At 47.7% G+C, this 15047-nt stretch overlaps 1 protein-coding gene across 8 annotated transcripts in view; it reads right to left on the bottom strand.

The window, feature by feature from the left end:
- Positions 1–13632, bottom strand: part of LOC103714133 (Transducin/WD40 repeat-like superfamily protein) — a 51490-nt gene extending 37858 nt beyond the window's left edge. For 5 of the 8 annotated variants that reach the window (XR_015976231.2, XR_015976230.2, XR_015976229.2 and 2 more), the window contains exons 1-4: positions 12805–13542; positions 11794–11872; positions 11616–11705; positions 11496–11540 (exon numbers count right to left, since the gene is read on the bottom strand). Coding sequence is in view for 3 of the 8 variants with exons in the window: in XM_088718067.2 (XP_088574193.2) it covers positions 11496–11540; positions 11616–11705; positions 11794–11872; positions 12805–13349 (759 nt within the window). In the remaining 5 variants the exon portion in view is untranslated. Of the gene's footprint in view, positions 1–11495; positions 11541–11615; positions 11706–11793; positions 11873–12804 lie in introns of all 8 variants that reach the window. The other 3 variants (XR_005510724.3, XM_039123671.3, XM_088718065.2) reach the window with 2 other exon arrangements.
- Positions 13633–15047: the final 1415 nt, after the last annotated feature.

Below are 15047 nucleotides of genomic sequence, written 5' to 3'. Positions count from 1 at the left end.
AAGGAACGGGAGGCGCGCCCTTCGCGACTTCCGCCAACTAGCCGTTTCATCTGGGATCAACAAGGAGGTTCTCCCCGGCGGAACTCCGCTCTAGGCGTTTCATCCGGGATCACGTCTCCCCTCCTTGAAGTTCGGCCTCCCGATTGAGCTCCGCACCAGGCGCTTGATCCGGGACCGCGCCTCCATATGCTCTTCTCCCTTGTATTCCTTCTCTCCCCTAGCACTGGGGAGGACCGGAATATCCCTTGGAGGTGGCGTTCCCCTGGAGGCAGCGGGAGCTTCGTCTGCGGCGGCTCCTCGTCCTTTTCGTGGGGCGTGGATGGCGCCTCCGGTTGGAGGCAGTGTGGACTTCTCCTTCGTCCACTTCTTCTTCATCCGCGCCGGCTCTTCGTCTCTTTCGTGAGACGCCGATGGCGCCTCCGGTTGGAAGCACCCACTTCCGGCGGGATTGCAACCGCTTCAGATGGAGGTTTCGGGATCCCAGATCTTCAGCTCTTCGGAGTCTCCACCTCTTCTTTACTTTCTTTACACCCTAATTCTCCTCTGGGAATTCCTTGTAATCACACGAGCACGCCGTTGTAACCAGAAATTATTGAAATGAAAAGTGTTATACATTTTTGAACTGTCTTTCTGGCATTGTCGTTCTACTGGTAATACATCCGCAGGTTAGCGGAATTCCAGCTCCTTAGAATTTCTCGACCATCTAGGGCCTCCAACTGGTAGGAGCCAGGTCAGTTTACCCAGCGAACCCTATACGGGCCTTCCCAATTTGGCGCTAGCTTCCCACCTTCCGCAGGTTGAGATGCTTTAGCTCGCCTTAGCACCAGATCTCCGATTCTGAAAAGCTTCGGTCGGACCTTGGAGTTGTAATATCGGGCCACCCTCCGCTGATACATCGCCATCCGAACCTGCGCCATTTCCCTCGCTTCTTCCAAGAGATCCAGGTTCCCTCGGAGTTGTTCCGAATTGGCCTCGGGTCGGTGCGCGGCCACCCGAGGTGAGGGGAGTCCGAGCTCCACGGGGACAACGGCTTCCGTGCCATAGGTTAGGCTGAAAGGCGTCTCCCCGGTAGGGGTCCGATGCGTGGTCCGATACGCCCAAAGGACATTCTCGAGTTCTTCGACCCAAGCTTGCCCCGTCCGACCGATTCGCGCTTTGATTCCTTGAAGGATTGTCCGATTTGTGACCTCGGCCTCGCCGTTGGTTTGGGGATGCGACACAGATGTGAACCGATGCTCGATCCCGAACTCCTCGCAGAAGTCACGGAAATGCTTGTTGTCGAACTGTCGGCCATTATCCGAGATGAGGACCCGAGGTACCCCAAATCGGACAATGATGTTCTTCTTCACGAACTTCCGGACTTGCGCCTTCATGATAGTGGCCAGCGGCTCTGCCTCCACCCACTTGGTGAAGTAGTCGATTGCAACAATCAAAAATTTCCGCTGAGCTGAAGCGACGGAGAATGGTCCGAGGATATCCATTCCCCACTGGGCGAAGGGCCAGGGTGCAGTGATTGGTGCCAAGGGAACAGAAGGGACTCTCTGGACGTTGGCGTGGCGCTGGCAGGCGTCGCATTTCCGTACATGATCCTTTGAGTCCTCCAACAAGGTAGGCCAATAATAGCCTTGCCTCATGATCTTGTGCGCCAAGGACCTAGCCCCCAAGTGTGATCCGCAAACGCCTTCGTGGACTTCGCCGAGGACGTAGACCGCTTCCGAGGGGCGGAGGCACTTTAAGAGGGGGGCGGTGAACGAGGTCCGATACAGCCTCCCTTCATGGAGTACGTAGTGGGCGGACTTCATAACAAGTCGCCGGGCTTGATCTTCGTCTTCAGGGAGAATCCCTTCGGCGAGGTAGGCGACAAGCGGGTCCATCCAAGACGGCTCCGGATCAATCGCCATCACCGCTCCAGCCTCGCCGATGCTCGGGGCATCCAGGGTCTCCAGGTAGATCGCCCTCGACAGGTTGTGCGCGTCTGCGCTCACTAAGCGGGACAACCTGTCGGCCCTGGCATTTTCACTTCTTGGGACCTGCTGGATGTCGACATTGCCGAGGTCGGGAATGAGTGCTCGCACCTTCCGGACGTAATTCTGCATGGTCGGGTTCCGGGCTTCGAACTCCCCACGGACCTGCCCGACCACCAGCTGAGAGTCGGTGAAGACCTTCAGGCGCCGGATGCCGAGCTCCTTGGTGAGTTTGAGTCCCGTGACTAGGGCCTCGTACTCCGCCTCGTTGTTGGTCACTGGAAATCCGAACCTCAAGGCATACTCGGCTATCACTCCATCAGGGCTGGTGAGGACCAGCCCGGCCCCTCCACCTTCGGGGTTCGACGACCCATCGATGTGAAGCGTCCAAATCGGGAGGTCGAGGCTGGGTGTTTCCGGCGACTTAGGTTCCGCCTCCTGCACCGTGCACTCAGCGAGGAAATCCGCGAGCGCCTGGGCCTTGATAGCGGGTCAGGGCTGGTAGCGGATGTCGAACTCACCAAGTTCTACTGCCCACTTCACCAGCCGTCCTGCATTCTCAGGATTGCTGAGGATCTGTCGCAGCGGTTGATCGGTCAAGAGGGTGACAGAATGGGCCTGGAAATAGGGGCGAAGCCTCCTGGTCGCGGTCAGCAGCGCGAAGGCGATCTTTTCGGCCTTCGTATACCGCGTCTCGGCATCCCGTAAGACCCGGCTGATGTAGTACACAGGCTTCTGGAACTTTGCCTCTTCCCGAACCAGTACCGCACTGACTGCGGTTGGGGAGACTGCCAGATAAAGGTAGAGCATCTCCCCTTCTTGCGGCTTGGACAGCAGGGGAGGAGACGCCAAGTATTCCTTGAGCTGGTCGAATGCTGCTTGACATTCGGCCGTCCAGAGGAAGTCTTTCGGGCGTTTCAACACCTTGAAGAAAGGTTGACAGCGTTCGGCCGACTTTGCCACAAATCGTCCGAGCGCGGCGACCCTCCCAGCGAGCTCCTGAACCTCCTTCACTTTGGTCGGAGGGGACATATCTTGGATGGCCTTGATTTTGTCAGGGTTGGCTTCGATCCCCCGCTGGTTGACAATGAAACCGAGGAACCTCCCGGTCGAAGCGCCAAAGGCGCACTTCGCTGGGTTCAGCTTCATGCGAAACTTCCGCAGGGTGGCGAAAGTCTCCTCCAGATCCGCGATGTGCTGGTCTGCATGGCGGCTCTTCACCAGCATATCGTCCACGTACACCTCCATGTTCCGGCCGATTTGCTCTTTGAAGATTTTGTTGACGAGGCGCTGGTAAGTGGCGCCAGCATTCTTCAGACCGAAGGGCATTACCTTGTAACAGTACAGCCCCCGGTCTGTTATAAAGGCAGTTTTCTCCTCGTCCTGTGGAGCCATCATTATCTGGTTGTAGCCGGAGAAGGCGTTCATGAAAGACAGCAGCTGATATCCGGAAGTCGCGTCGACCAGTTGGTCTATCCGCGGAAGCGGAAAGCTGTCCTTGGGGCATGCCTTGTTCAGGTCGGTGTAGTCGACGCACATCCTCCACTTTCCGCTCGCCTTCCGGACAAGTACGACATTTGCCAGCCATTCGGGGTAGCTGACCTCCCTTATGAATCCTGCCTCCAAGAGCTTGTCTACCTCCTGGTCGACCACTCGGATCCGATCCGGGGCACAGTGTCTCTTCTTCTGCTTTACTGGTCGGTGGGTTGGGTCGACGTTGAGGGCGTGAAAAATGACCTCCGGGTCGATCCCAGGTACATCGGCCGCCGACCAGGCAAATACATCGGCGTTGGCTCGGAGGAATTCCACCAACCGAGCCCGAGCTCCCGGGTCGAAATTGGTGCCGACCCGGACCGTCCGGTCCTGGCGACCTTCCTCGAGGGGAACTTCGATCACACCTTCGGCCGGCTCCCCGTGCCGCAAGGCCACCTCGTCTCTGGCGTCGAGGGACTCGACGCTTAAGGCTTCTACGGGCTCCTTCCCTTTGAGAGTTGCTAGGAAACATTGCCTTGCGGTCGGTTGGTCACCTCGGACCTCTCCAATCCCGGCCGCCGTGGGGAACCGCATGAGCAAGTGGTACGTAGAGACCACCGCGCGAAGGGCGTTCAGTCCGGGTCGTCCGAGGATAGCGTTGTAGGCCGAGGGAACACGGACGACCAAGAACCCGAGCCGCACCGTGGCTTCTGCGGGTGCAACGCCCGCAGTCACAGGCAGCTCAACGACACCTTCGGCCGAGATAGCGTCACCAGTGAATCCTATGAGGGGGGTGGATGTTTTGTGCAACAATTGTCTGGACAAGCTCATCTTTTGGAAGGCCTCGTAAAACAAAATATCAGCTGAGCTTCCACTATCCACAAGAACACGCCTTACATCATAGTTTGCCATAGTGAGGGAGATCACCATGGCGTCATCGTGGGGGGTCTGAACCCCCTTTACATCTTCATCACAAAAAGTGATTACATTACCGACCTTCTGCCTCTTTGCGACGGCTGCCCCTGATGCTTCAGTCGAGCCCCCCGCGTTCCTCTCGGGCCGGGGGCAGCCCCCAGTGATAGTATGGATCACGCCCGCGACGGGTCGATTCTGCTCCCGAGGCTCCGGAGGGGCCGGGTCGGCCGGACGCGAGTCTGCGGGGGGACGTCGGTCGTTCACATATCGACCGAGACGCCCTCGGCGGATGAGAGCCTCGATCTCGTCCCGAAGCTGGAAGCAGTCTTCGGTGTCGTGGCCGTGGTCCCGGTGGTACTCACAGTACGCCCGAGAGGGCCTCCTCCCAGGGATCTTCTTCATCTGTCTCGGGACCGGGAGGTCCTCCCGCCCCTTGATTTCCATGAGGATCTGGGCCCGGGGAGTCAGGAGAGGAGTGTACCGGTTGAAACGTCGGGGCGGAGAACGAGGGCGTGGGGCGCCGTGGTTCCTCGCCGGCGACAGGCTTCTGCGCCGACGTTGAGGCGTCGGGCTCCTCCCCTGGCGTGCCTCTTTTCGCCTTTTCTTCCCGAGCTTTGGAGGGATCTCGGCGGCCTCCTTGCTCCGGTGGGCGGCCGCCTCCTCGGCGTCCGCATACTGGTTCGCCCGGGACAACAGCTCCGGAAAGCTCCGCGGCAGGCGTTTGTCCAGGGAGAAGGTGAGTCTGCCCTTTCGGAAGCCACGCTTCAGGGCTGAAAGAGCCACCTCCTGGCTCAGGTTCCGGACTTCCAGCGTAGCCTTGTTGAAGCGGGTAAGATAATCCCGCAAGCTTTCTCCCTCGTTTTGCCGGACATCAAAGAGGGAGTCGGAGACCAGTCGCCGCCGGCTACTGACGGCGAAATGGGTGATGAAGAGGCGGGTAAACTGATCGAAGGACTGGATCGAGTTAGCCTCCAAGCCGGCGAACCACGCCCTTGCCGGGCCACGGAGGGTCGCCGGAAAAGCCTTGCAGAGGAGAGGACCTGATGCTCCGTGGAGGAGCATAAGGGTCCTGAAACTCTCGACGTGATCCCGCGGGTCCGCCGCCCCGTCATAGGGCTCGATCGCCGGCATTTTAAACCCCGGCGGATTCGGGGTCCGCAGGATCCTCGAGGCAAGCGCCGGTTGGGAGGAGATCTCCAAGTCGGCGAAGGGATCTTTAGAGTGGCCCTTCAGGACCTGGAGTTGTCGGTGGAGATCGTCCACCCGCCGGTCCAGGGAGCGCGACCGATGGGTGGGAGACAAGGAGCACCGAGAGGGGGACCGACTGGAGCGCGGGTTCCTTGAGGACTGGGGGGTCTGGGAACGCGCCCGGGCCCGCCTCTCATACCCCGCGCAGCTCCGATGGGAAGGTCCCGGCAGAATGGACCGTGCTCGAGAATCTTCCTCGCGCCGGCGCTCCTCCCCATGGGAGAGGAAGGAGCGCGGATTAAGGAGGACAGGTGAGCGCTCAGGGAGCAGCGGCTCCTGGGCCCGCTGCGGCGCCCGAGACATCACACCCTGCAGGTTCTGCACCGCCTCCGCGAGGGTGCGAACCTGCTGGGCTAACTGGTCGAACTGAGCGGCTTCGACCATCTAAATGGAGGGTGGAACGGTGGAGTGTTGCTGAGAATGTGTTGGAGACGCAGCGGCCTCCCGGCCGGAGGCGCGAGAAGCCCCGCGACCGGAGGCATTGGAAGCTCCACGACCACCTCGCCGTGCCATTACGATCGCTCTGAGATTCGTCCCTTCCTCTAGCGCCAACTGTTGCTGGTGGTCCAAACCGAGAACGATTGGCACAGCGGTGTGAACGGGATTCCGTCTGAGTTGCCTTGGTTGGTGTTGATTGTGCTCCACCTTCCACCGGAAAACCTGCAAGCAAGCCTCGCACCACCACTGGGGTAGTGGGGGCCCTCCGACGATCAAGTCAGAGGAGATTGGAGGAGAAGGAGAGATAATAGTAGCAAGTAGGAGAATGCTCTGGAAGTTCTTGCTTACCTCCCCCCTTCTCCCCCCAGCCGCATATATACCAGGCTGGGGGGTCCTTCTGGGGGATTGATCATCGTGTGGCACGATGGAGTTGCCACTGACATGGCCGTTACTGGGCGTCGTGGGGTAGCGCTGGGTACGGCCATGACAGGGCGTAGTGGAGCTCCGCTTTGTACGGCTGTTACAGGAGATCGTGGAGCAGCGCCGGATACGACCGTTGTAGGGAGTAGTGGAGCAGAGGGTCGCGGCGTGCTTCAGGGGAACAGCCTGTCGTTGTCGAGAGATTGCCGACTCGGGGTCGGATTGCTGGATCCAGGGGGCAGCCGACTCGGGGTCGGGCTGCGGAGCCGAAGATATCCGACTCGGAGTCGGGTTACTGGATCAAGGGGCAGCCGACTCGGGGTCGGGCTGCGAGGCCGAAGATATCCGACTCGGGGTCGGGTTACTGGATCAAGGGGCAGCCGACTCGGGGTCGGGTTACTGGATCAAGGGGCAGCCGACTCGGGGTCGGGCTGCGAGGCCGAAGATATCCGACTCGGGGTCGGGTTACTGGATCAAGAGGCAACCGTAATCTTCTAGGGCGCGCGTGCCGGTCACGTGGGGCATGGTGGCTGAGTTCCCCCGTAACAATAATAATGAGACAAAGTAATGGCATATTATCATATATTATAAAGACTAGAAAATCACATGCAATGCATGTTTTAGAGAATCAACAAAATAAACTAATATAATTACAGACATTTTTACCTTTTATTTCTTTTACTTTTAAAGTTATGTATCATACTATTAGCATATGGAATGTATTGAATTATATAACCTGAATCTGACTCATTTACACTCTTATACAGGGTTGTACTTTGAGTCTGGATTTGAACCTAATACAGATACGATGATTTGGTTATGTAAATTGGCCAAACTTTACTCTCTGATCTATTACCCCTGTAACAACCAGCAACAATCTTATGTCAATGTCATGGTAGCTATATATAATCAAAGACAAACATTAGGACGAACAATTATCTTGAGATAAATCTTTAAATTCCAAGAATTAAGAGTCTAAACTTTTCCTTGTAAGGTAAGAATAGTAGAATATTAGTGTATCCTTTGGGGGGGGGGGGGGGGGGGGGGGGGGGGGGGGGGGGGGGGGGGGGGTGGAGAAGAATATTAGACCAGTAATATTCCTGAAAAAAGAAGTCCAAAAGCTTATATCACAATCATATTTTTTGTTTAAAAATAGTAGTTTTCAAATACTAAAACATGTATAATGTCACCATTGTAGTTTAGTTATAACAACTAATATTATCATTGTAAAAACAGCTTCAAATATATAAAAAATATCTACAAAGTTTTGAGGTTTCAAGCCACTGTATATTAATGGTATTATCAATCAAGTACTTATTATTAAAATTTGTAAAACATAGTTTCTTTTTTTAACAAAATAGTCATAATTTTAATAATTTAATATATGATGGGACTATAAGTATAATCCATAAAGGCATCATTTGTTTGAATAACTTCTACTTCCAAAGAAAGGAGGCCCATATGTCCATCCAGATCAAGCATGTCAATCCGGCATCTCCAAATCAAGCAATGGAAGGACTATCTACAATTGTGATGCAATGACATCTGCTGTAAGTGCTCGAGTCGAGACAGTTCAATTCTCAGGGGAACAGAAAGAAGGTGAGAGTTGGAAGGAGGCACATCCCTCATCGCCTTACTATCCTTGGATTACATTTGGAAGGCGTCTAGCATATGTCTTAGTGGATTGCCTAATAACTAAAACGAACAAAATAATTGCCCAACCCAGCATGATCGAAAGTCCCGCTAAGATGAGGAATCGGGAAGGCAATATTGCCTTCTCATTTTCAGTGCACATAGTCGATGAGCATCAGATAAAACTCAACTAATTATATCTATTCATCTCAATGTGAACATCCATTAAATTATCTAATGATTTATTAACATCAGATCCATCAAATCCAACTAGATTCGTGAGCCCTCTATATGCACTAATTATATCGTCTATTCATCTCAACATGAACATCCATTAAATTATCAAATGAATTATTAACATCAGATCCATAAAATCCAATTAGATCTGCGAGCCCGCTAATATGAACTTATCTCATTGGACGAGCTCGGACCATCGACCTTGAAATCCATATCAAATCATATAAATTTGATGAGATTTAAGTTATTATGATCGGAGCCAATATCAACAGACAAGATTAGACAATACTTTGCGATCCACATCAGATCCAACAGATCAAATAAGAAAGCAATCAAGTGATCTCAATTTGCTCCATTAGGAGCTGGACAAACTGGCAAAATCATGCAGGTTCAATTTGGATACACGTCAAGGTACGAAAACCACCAAAGCAAGCAAGTTTGGTCTCATGGAAGATTTCAAAGTGTCCATGTTAACTTGGGCCTTTCAATTTCAGTATAGTCCATCAGATGGATTACATGTGAAGCTTAAACAAGCATCATGCTCCTCCTAAGGAATAGGAAACAGAGTTCTTTGGAGAAAACTTAAAGTGGATAAAAGGGGGCTTCTAAATTTCAATGTTTAAAGGTCCTCGAGCTCCTTCTTCTCCTATCTTTCTTATCTTCTTTCTCTTTTTCCCTCCCAACATTCTCCCCTTACGCCCTCTCCCTCATTCTTGTTTGTGGTTAGCCAACACAAAGGAGAAATCATGGTTTATATTATTGGTTTCAATACCTGTCCTAGTACCATGCTAGTACAGTAATTAGTATGAGTTGGTTCAAGGTACTGACACTCAGTACACCAACCAAATGTCAATTTGCTACCAGTATAGTCTAATATGGCGAAACATGGGTCTACAATAACTCTTTGATAGTACAAGATGAGCTCCCTTAGAGCTCTTGATCAACCCATTGAAGGCTTAATTGGTGCCATGTCATAGGGAGAGGGCACAGGGCAGGCCCCTCCACTCTCTGTCCCTTGTCAGTAAGGGAGGTATGGAGTGTTTTCCTCTCTCCTCTCTACGTCTAACAAAAGAGAGATAGATGGGATGAGGTAACATCCACAAATATTAAAAAAAAAGAAAAAAAAAAAGAGGAGCTATTGCATGCAAATCCCAATATGCACCTACACAAATTAAAGACGAGATAAAGAGCAAAAACAGAAATTCTTCACAAATCACTCCCTAAAAACCCTCATGTCCAATCTAAGGAAAAGTGAAGGGCAGAAATGTAAATTGCTTGTGAATAGACAAATAGTTCATGAAAGAGAAGGGACAATTAATTACTAAAATATCCATGAGCCTGAACCGACCAAAACAAGAGTGCGAGCCAAGTCGTAGAGGTTCATCACAACATAGCACAACATGCTCCAAGACTAGTTACAAACACAAGTAGGGTCAAAACAAGATCAGATCCAAAGAATGACCTCCATGCCTATGTTTGGAACGAGCCAACAAGAACAAATTTGAAGGTGGTGGGTCATGACTAACTCCATACCTAGACAAAATAGGCCTACAGAATCAAGGGCCCAATGCCCGATTACATCCAAATCATGGCTCAATCCAGTTTGCATCAGAACACGAAATAATGTGGGAAGTTATGTTTGAACAAAAACAACTTGCAACTAAAAGTAATGATAAAAGAACAAGTCAATTCTTATCGTGTTTAAAACATTAAAAGAAAGCATTTTATTACTAGTTTGAAAACAAAACACCAACATGGCTGAGGAGCAAGATTACATAAACATATGCAACAAACATCTAAGGAAGCCCTAAAAGGAAATTTGCTCAAAATTGGATGCCAAAGGGTTGTCAAAGCATGGAAATCTGAAGATACCATGGATTGAAGTTGCAAGGAAGGATTTAGCGAACGAATTTGATGGCATAGGATATAAAACCTTAATTTGATTGAGTGGCACATAATGATTGATGAAGCCAATCCACACAATTAGAACAAGTCTTGATGGAAATCATCATAGCAAATTATTCTTTACAACAGGCATTGATTACATCAAAAACTTTCAATAGCACTAGACAACAACTAAATCGCCATTGGCACTAAAGAAATTGTTAAAATAATGCCAAGCAAATTTCTAGTTGTCAATTCTCCAGAAAAACCTTCTAACCAAAGGACAAATAAAGCAAGAAAACATGGCTAAAGGTTTCAATAGCATGCCAAATCATCAAAATCAACATCAAAATAGAATGTAGAAAAAAAATCTCTTTGACTTATAGTTCAAAGATAATATATGGATTTACGGAGGCATAAGTTCACAAATAAGGTAATAAGCGCAGAGCGAGGTGGGTTATATGGCCCTCTATTTGATACCATCAACCAATACCCACTTCAAGTCTTGTTTGATAAAAGACAAGGGGGATGAAGCAGCGAACTACTCCAAAGAAAAGTTTGTAATATTATGTTCTTAAACAACAAATCAACTTATTTAAAGCAGATTGGGAGGTGGAGCCTGAAATTTTTTGCATTATGCAACTAGAAACACTGACATTTGAATTATTTCTAACTACCATCTGATTCTATCACTTCGGTGAACCAATAGGTTTGACAAAAATCTCATTGATGCCCATAAACAGTGAACCATAGAAATCTAAGAAGATAGCTTGATGATATTATGACAAATTAATATCAATGGTGCTTAAGAAGAAGTGCCAGAAATATTTTGGGCCTCGAGAAATAACTTAAAGTTTATCTAATATTCTAATTAAACTTTCCTACTCGGTCCAGTAAAAATCACAATCATGATTTAAAATAATGTTGACATGCAGAATTGCGTAATTTGGGTAAGAAGAAGAAAAGCGGAAGATAACATCTTTTTGACCTTTGAGAAAATGAAATTCACAAGGACTTTTGCAGTGTTCACAACTAGAGAATTAGCACATTATAGACTACTGTGTTTGTCCTCGTCTATAATATCATTAACTAAAGTAACTTTACCATAAGACCAGCCCATAAGTTGATGATAGACCACATAATTAATAGAATGCCAAAGATAAAAGATATACAAATGAAAAGAATTAGGAATTGTCATTATCTCTATAATGTAAATGACAACATGTTTCATAAAACAACAACTATGCAAACCAACTCCCATATGCACATGCATCAGTAGTGTACCTCCAATTTGAGGGATTTATTTTTCTCTCTCAGAGAATGCAATTCCTGCATAAATCAGAGTCATTAGGCAATTAAATATCATTGATGTTTCTAGAGAACATTGCAGGAACCAGAAAAAACCTTTCGTAGATCATCATTCGGTACAACAATAAGTGGTGCATACAGATTAATAATCTCCTTCTGCTTGAAGTTCCTATTACATTGTGGACACTGCAAAATTATAAAGTTAAGCAAGCAATGAAGTTATAACATAATATAGCTCAGTGGAGTTCCGTTAGGATAGAACGGCGATGTGTACCTTTCCAGTTTTCTTTCCACGTTGATCAAGCCATCTCTCTAAGCAAGATCTACCATATACATGTCCACAAGGAATACAACTACATCCAAAATACTTAACAAGTTTGGTCATTCAGATATTAAAATTCATATTTACAAAATCAAACAATGAATTCAAGGTCAATAACATGTGCCTATTGTTTTTTAAAATAGTCTCGTATTCTACCAAAAGAATAGTCTGGTTGCTGATCTTCTTGAAATCAAAATGAAGTCAGCTTTTGGATTTCCACAATTTTACCATAATGAAGTGTCACTCATACTCTTCTCCATCGATACTCTTTTCCTTTATTCCTTCAAGCAACAAGAAAATTTCTTGCTTGTCCACTCTTTCTTCCATGGTATACTTAAGTTTAATTAGTTACAAGACCAACATTACCTCATTGCTACCATATGTTTTTCACCTCAACAAGTATTTGATCCAGTAAAAGGTTTCTAATCTCATTAGAGCCTAATTCTTTTTTTTTGTGTTGGTAAACCAGAAATATAGATTAATTGAGTGTGAATACATCCGAGAATGTCCGTCCGTACAGGATTCCTAAGCTGATTGGATACATCGATATTCACCAGAAAAGGGTTTCCGTGATCTGCAACAAAGTGGGTCAACCAATCTTTCAGTGGTTGGCCTCTCCATAGACATGGATTGAAGCCCAATTCTTTTTCTGGCGAAAATTAAAGTGCATAGAAACTCCTGGCCCTTAAAAACCTCCATTGTTCCTTCTTCTTCTTGAACCCAACATCTACATAATATGAAAACCCTAAACATCTCTTGGTTCGTAACTTGTAGTTCTTGGTAAAAGGACATTGCTACAACGCCAAACCCTAGTACATTAATTTCCACGAAGAAAGGATTTTCTTTGGAAAATAAGAAGAATTCAGCAAACACATAGCTCGATTCCACAAAACATCAACGGAAATAAAAAAGTACACTAGAAGGAAGAAACGAGAACAGCATCAGGACACGATCTTTCCTCACCTGACCCGGTGAGGCCCATCAGAAGTCCACATCTCGAAGCAAATAGGGCAATTGGGGGTAAACGACCGATCCAGCTCGACCCCATTCGTCTTCCCCGTATCAATGCTCGCCCCGCACTCCCCTCTTCCGCCTCCACCTTTCTCCACCCCATCACCTCCCTCCTCCTCCCCCTGATATTCCTCTTCTCCCCCCCGATTTCCTCCATCTCCCCCTCCACTCGCCCTTTCCACGCTCGATCCAACCTCCACCACTTCCTGCGACTCCTCGAACAAATCCGTCGACGTTGCCGTGGCTACTTCGTCGACCACAGTTCCCTCATCTACCATGGATGCAATCACTGCCGCGGCTTCGCGTAGGTAGGCATGTACTTCGTCCTCCTCCGCTACAAGGGATGCCACCATGGCCTCCTCATCCTCGTCGGAGTCGAGGACCTCGAGATAAGGTTCGTAGTCTTCGTCGTCCTCGTCCTCGGTTTCTTCCGCTCGCTGTCCTCTCTCCTCCGGCTGTACTCCGGGGGGACTGAGAGTAGGGCTGTTCGACGCCATCGATGGAGCCGGGAGAGAGTGTGCGAGAGAGAGAGAGAGAGAGAGAGAGAGAGAGAGAGAGAGGGGTCGAGCCGGGAGAGAGTGCGCGCGCGAGAGAGAGAGAGAGAGAGAGAGAGAAGGAGGGGGGGTTTGCGAAAGGAGAGCAGAGACGAGAGAGAAAGGGCCAGCCCCGCCTCGTCTGTTTGATTGTCTATAGAATAAATAAATAAAAAACTAAAAGTGCACTTTTGATACTCACAAGTGCCTTCCCCCAAGCGGCGGTGCAAACGATTGGAGCTTGGTCGAGTTTGGACCTGATGAATCTTGGTTTGAAATTTAAGATTGTACTTTTGAGTTTAAGCTTCTTCATGCTTGATTTCAAATCAAGCCGAACATAAGTGGTGCGCTAATTTTAAATTGAGCTTAAATCAATTTGAGATTAAATGAACTTTTATTCAAACTAGAATGAAATCCCCAATTCTTGACCAAAAGCTTAGTTTAAAGTTTTGTTAAGATCTAAATTAACATTTAATCGGTTCGAAGAATAAAAAAATATGCTAATTAAAATTTTAATTCATTGATCTATTATTATAAAATATATATTTATGTATAATTCGAATATATTTGAGTTTATTCAACAAGCTGGATCTATTTGTGGGTCAGATTGAAATTAATTTCAAGCTCATTTTGCTGGATCAAGCTTGATTTGTTAACCTTAAAAAGGAGCTTGATTCAATTTTTTTTCTTGACACCTAACCTTTTAAAAAATTCAAATCAACAAAAATGAATATACTTAAATACTTAGATTACAAATATCAAGTATTGCTGCTTCTATCTTTCTAATCTCTTCATTGTGCTAGGACCGTAAACAATTGAGTTATGTGAATTAAATCAATCCCCACCCCCATTTGAAATTCTAGCTATGCAATCTCAAAGCCCCCAACCAAGTGAGAGATACTCGGGTGCAAAGCTGAGGTAGGAAAGAAATGCCTGCGCCTCCATGACAATGCTAAAAAAGTAATTGTTTTTTGGTAGACGAGAAGCCTGCTGCTGTCTGAAATTTTCCTTCATGTAGAAAGCTTTCGAATTATTTATTTCCCACCTCCTTGCTAGGGCACGATAAATTGGTGCAAACTTTAGATTGCCCTTGTTTTATAACTTCTGTTTATATTGATACTATTTGATCAGTTACCTTATGTTACCTAAGGGTGGATAAGTTTTTAAAATTTTGTATTAGGATCTACAGCCTTCATTGCTTCTTGTCCTAAGCTTCTATCAGTTTTGTGGTAATCGTCAGATTGCTACAGTCATTTTCTGAGCAACTGGATTGCTTCAATCATTATTTACCTTGTTGATCATGCAGTGGTTGATTTTACATGTCTTTTATATTCTATCTATTCGGAGGTAGGATATGGATAAACTTATATAAGATCTTCCTCAAGAAACTAAAAATGTGCATATTTTCATAATAATGGATTTTATTTACATAGGATTTGTTGCAGCAGCTAAAACTCTTCACTTCATGCATGAACATGGCATAGTCTGCCTGGAGGAGGTTTGAAAAGGTGATTTCCTTACTCTACCCTCAAATTTCAAATTTTAGAGGGTAAAATCTTGTTGCTTCTTATAGGTTTTTTTTGGAGTCGGGTCGATCTGCCCATGATAGGTTGACCCAATCCATTTTATTTGAAGGAAAACATCCTTTCAAAACATCTGTTG

The sequence above is a fragment of the Phoenix dactylifera genome, chromosome 3, assembly GCF_051530095.1.
Source record: "Phoenix dactylifera cultivar Ajwa chromosome 3, Ajwa_hap1_PhDact_Kaust_v1.1, whole genome shotgun sequence".
Taxonomy (NCBI): domain Eukaryota; kingdom Viridiplantae; phylum Streptophyta; class Magnoliopsida; order Arecales; family Arecaceae; genus Phoenix; species Phoenix dactylifera.
This window is presented reverse-complemented; position numbering and strand designations above follow the sequence as displayed.